The sequence below is a fragment of the Cyprinodon variegatus genome, unplaced genomic scaffold (assembly GCF_000732505.1).
Source record: "Cyprinodon variegatus isolate N-32 unplaced genomic scaffold, C_variegatus-1.0 Scaffold1944, whole genome shotgun sequence".
Classification (NCBI taxonomy): domain Eukaryota; kingdom Metazoa; phylum Chordata; class Actinopteri; order Cyprinodontiformes; family Cyprinodontidae; genus Cyprinodon; species Cyprinodon variegatus.
Window position 1 is genome coordinate 1 of NW_015152397.1, and position 3,302 is coordinate 3,302.

At 46.9% G+C, this 3,302-nt stretch overlaps 1 protein-coding gene across 1 annotated transcript in view; it reads left to right on the forward strand.

The window, feature by feature from the left end:
• The first annotated feature begins 898 nt into the window (after positions 1 to 898).
• The window catches only part of pde5a (phosphodiesterase 5A), a 31,600-nt gene continuing 29,196 nt past the window's right edge, over positions 899 to 3,302 (forward strand). The window contains exons 1-4 of the mRNA XM_015405014.1: positions 899 to 935; positions 1,369 to 1,487; positions 2,285 to 2,374; positions 2,453 to 2,590. Coding sequence (XP_015260500.1) covers positions 899 to 935; positions 1,369 to 1,487; positions 2,285 to 2,374; positions 2,453 to 2,590 — 384 coding nt within the window. The remainder of the gene's footprint in view (positions 936 to 1,368; positions 1,488 to 2,284; positions 2,375 to 2,452; positions 2,591 to 3,302) is intronic.

The following is a 3,302-nucleotide window of genomic DNA, read 5'->3' on the forward strand; positions in this document are numbered from 1 at the left end:
CTGTTTGACGGAGCGGTGATCCTAAGGGAAGCAGCAGGAGGGTCTGTTTGACGGAGCGGTGACCCTAAGGGAAGCAGCAGGAGGGTCTGTTTGACGGAGCGGTGACCCTAAGGGAAGCAGCAGGAGGGTCTGTCTACGGAGCGGTGACCCTAAGGGAAGCAGCAGGAGGGTCTGTGTGATTGAGCGGTGACCCTAAGGAAAGCAGAAGGTGGGTCTGTTTGACGGAGCGGTGACCCTAAGGGAAGCAGAAGGTGGGTCTGTTTGACGGAGCGGTGACCCTAAAGGAAGCAGCAGGAGGGTCTGTTTGACGGAGCTCTGTGTTTCAGCAAAGCTCTGTGCCGCTAACAGGATATCTGGAGATGCTTTCTAATCTGACTTATTGAATAAAGGGTTGCTTGTTTGTGCCCACAGCAGCCCCAGAGAATTAATGTGTCAGACTTATTTAACTGAACGTTTCACAGTGAAGCACTTGGTGATAATCTATACCGCTGGTTTCCAAATGATGAAACGGTGTGCCGTGAGGCAAGTCCAAGTGTGTTATGATTTTGTGACAAACATACATTTTTGCAATATGATATACAACTGGAAAACATCATTGTTTTTATTGGCTTAACTACTTTCTATGCACTCATTTCATAAAACAGGCAAATTCCAAAAACAAGCAAACTCCGTATTGCACTTTTCATGAAGTTGTGCCAGAATTTGAAAGACAAACTGCAGGAAAGTCGCACTACTACTACTGACAGAACGGTGCGTTCCAACTTCTGGAAAACCTCAGATATGCTGATGATGAATCTATCAAAGATACATTTTCTTCTGCTAAGAAATGGAAACAGCAGGAGAAGAAATATTTAAGGTAGCTGAGAACACTCGTCAGTCTTACAGCAGAAGGTGCGGCATGCATGACGGGGAGAGTGAAAGGATCTGTTGCACAGGTAAAAACTCTAGCCTGTCTTTATGAGCTTCAGGAAGAGCTTCAGGAGTTTCCAAAGGAAGGAGTTATCCCACATAAGGACAGACTTGCAGATGAGAGGTGAGGCACCAGGAGGGCTTATCCTGCAGACATATTTGACAAGTTAAACGGGAAGCCTCAGGGCAGAAATGAAAAGCTTTTATCACCCACAGACAAAATTCTGGGTGTTATGAGCAAACTGACCCTTTGGGACAGAGCTCCATGGACCTGTTCCCTCTGGACTCAGCTGCACCACATGCAGCCAGAGAGCCTTAAAAGACAGGGTTGAGCTGACTTCAAGGACTATGATTGGATCAGAGTCCAAGTCCTGAGGAGAGCGCAGAGCTCTGTCCTCACAGTGAAAGTAACATTTAGTGAGCTTCCACTCGCTCAGTTTAGGCCTGTTTGTTCATCAGAACCCCCGACCGTCTCCCTGAGCACTGCCAGCCAGCTTCTTCATCTCCACCACCTGCCAGTGGGAACGGGCATCTCCACCATCGTTTCCATGAATAACCAGACCAGCTCACCGCTCTCTGTTGGGCAGGACATGTGAGCAGCTCTCTGCTCAGTGAAACCAAACCCCGGCAGGCACACGTTCCCGCTAATGTGTTGATTGGGGGAACATTTACAATGTTAGGCTGGTTCTAAAGGTTTCAGTCATAACTGGGTCAGATTCAGGACCATGAAGACTGCAGCTTTCTCTGGACAGCTCCACTCTGAATTTATCTTTCATTTGTCTCTAACCCGCTCTGCTTTCAATTAGAGCATTTAAATTAGATTCTCTTTGCAATATGGTGTCAATAATATTTCCTGATTAATACATTTGTCTTTGTCACAATTGTATTTGGCATTAGTGAATAATTTCAAACTTTAAAGATGATATGAGAGATAACACATGTTAAAGGATATTTGGCACAACAGGTGTGACTTGGGCTTAAATAATTTGGCATAAACAGATAAATAATTACTGGCTAATTAATAGTCCCTAATTACTGTCTAATTACTGCCTTATTCATAGTTAATTACCGGCTAATTAATAGTCCCTAATTACTGCCTTATTCATAGTTAATTACCAGTTAATTAATAGTCCCTAATTACTGCCTTATTCATAGTTAATTACCAGTTAATTAATAGTCCCTAATTACTGCCTTATTCATACTTATTAATAATGCCTAATTACTGCATAGTTACTGCCTTATTCATAATTAATTACTGCCTTATTCATGGCTTATTACCAGCTTATTAATAATGCCTAATTAGATATTAATGCTTAGTTAGTGCCTCATCGTTGCCTTGTTGCTGAACACTCATCGGTGATTTCCTCTCCAACAGGACTTCTCTGTCTATCTGGCCTTTTCAGGCATCGTTCTGCACAACGCTCAGCTGTATGAGACCTCACAGCTGGAAATCAGACGTAACCAGGTGAGTGATGCTAGTGAAAGACTCCAGGTGAGGAGGTGGAGCTCAGACTTTCTTTGATGGATGTGTTTGGAAGTGCAGGTGCTGTTGGACCTGGCCAGCCTGATCTTTGAGGAGCAGCAGAGTCTGGAGGTTTTACTCAGGAAGATCGCCGGCACTATTCTGTCCTTCATGCAGGCGGCGGCCTGCACCGTCTTCATCGCTGGCGAAGACTCCATGGTGAGCACGCACACTAAGCATCCACCTGATGTCCAAATGACGCCTTGCTGTGGAGTGAGAGGCAGCAGGTCCATTCTGCTGTCGGCAGGTAGAGACTCCTCTGGTTGAAGGGAGACTGGGCTCATCATAGATGATGGAGGGAGGCGGCATTCATCCCAGCTGTTCTCTGGACGTTCTGAAGGCGCTCGCTCATGGTGGTGGTGGTGCTGGACAGAAGGTCACTCTGTACCAGGCCGAGAGGTCCAGCTGGTTCCATCACTTCACTGATGAGAAGCTGGATCAGGAACTGAGTGGCAGACATGGGCAATGTGGAGTCAACAAGTCATCTCCATGTCAGGGATTGGTTCTACCCAGCCACTGAAGCAGGTGAGTCCAATCCTCACCGTGGATCAACCTGTGCAGGTTGGACTCACCTGGTTAACTGATGGGTAGATTAAATACATGACATGGAGATGACTTGTTGACATTTCCCATGTCTGAGTGGTGGCGGTCAGCAGAGGAGGGGCTCCGCCCACGTCCTGGGGCGCCGCCGCCGCAGCACGTTAGCGCCGGTCTGAGGAACAACCGATGGGCTCAGGTAGCTAGCTGCTAGCCTGGCTCTGGTTCGTCCATGCTCACCTCGCTAACATGGTAGCCGTTAGGAAGCCATGAGCCGTCGGTGATGTTCTCCAGAACATGGAGTCTAAGTCAAAGTATGTGGTTCTGCTAATGG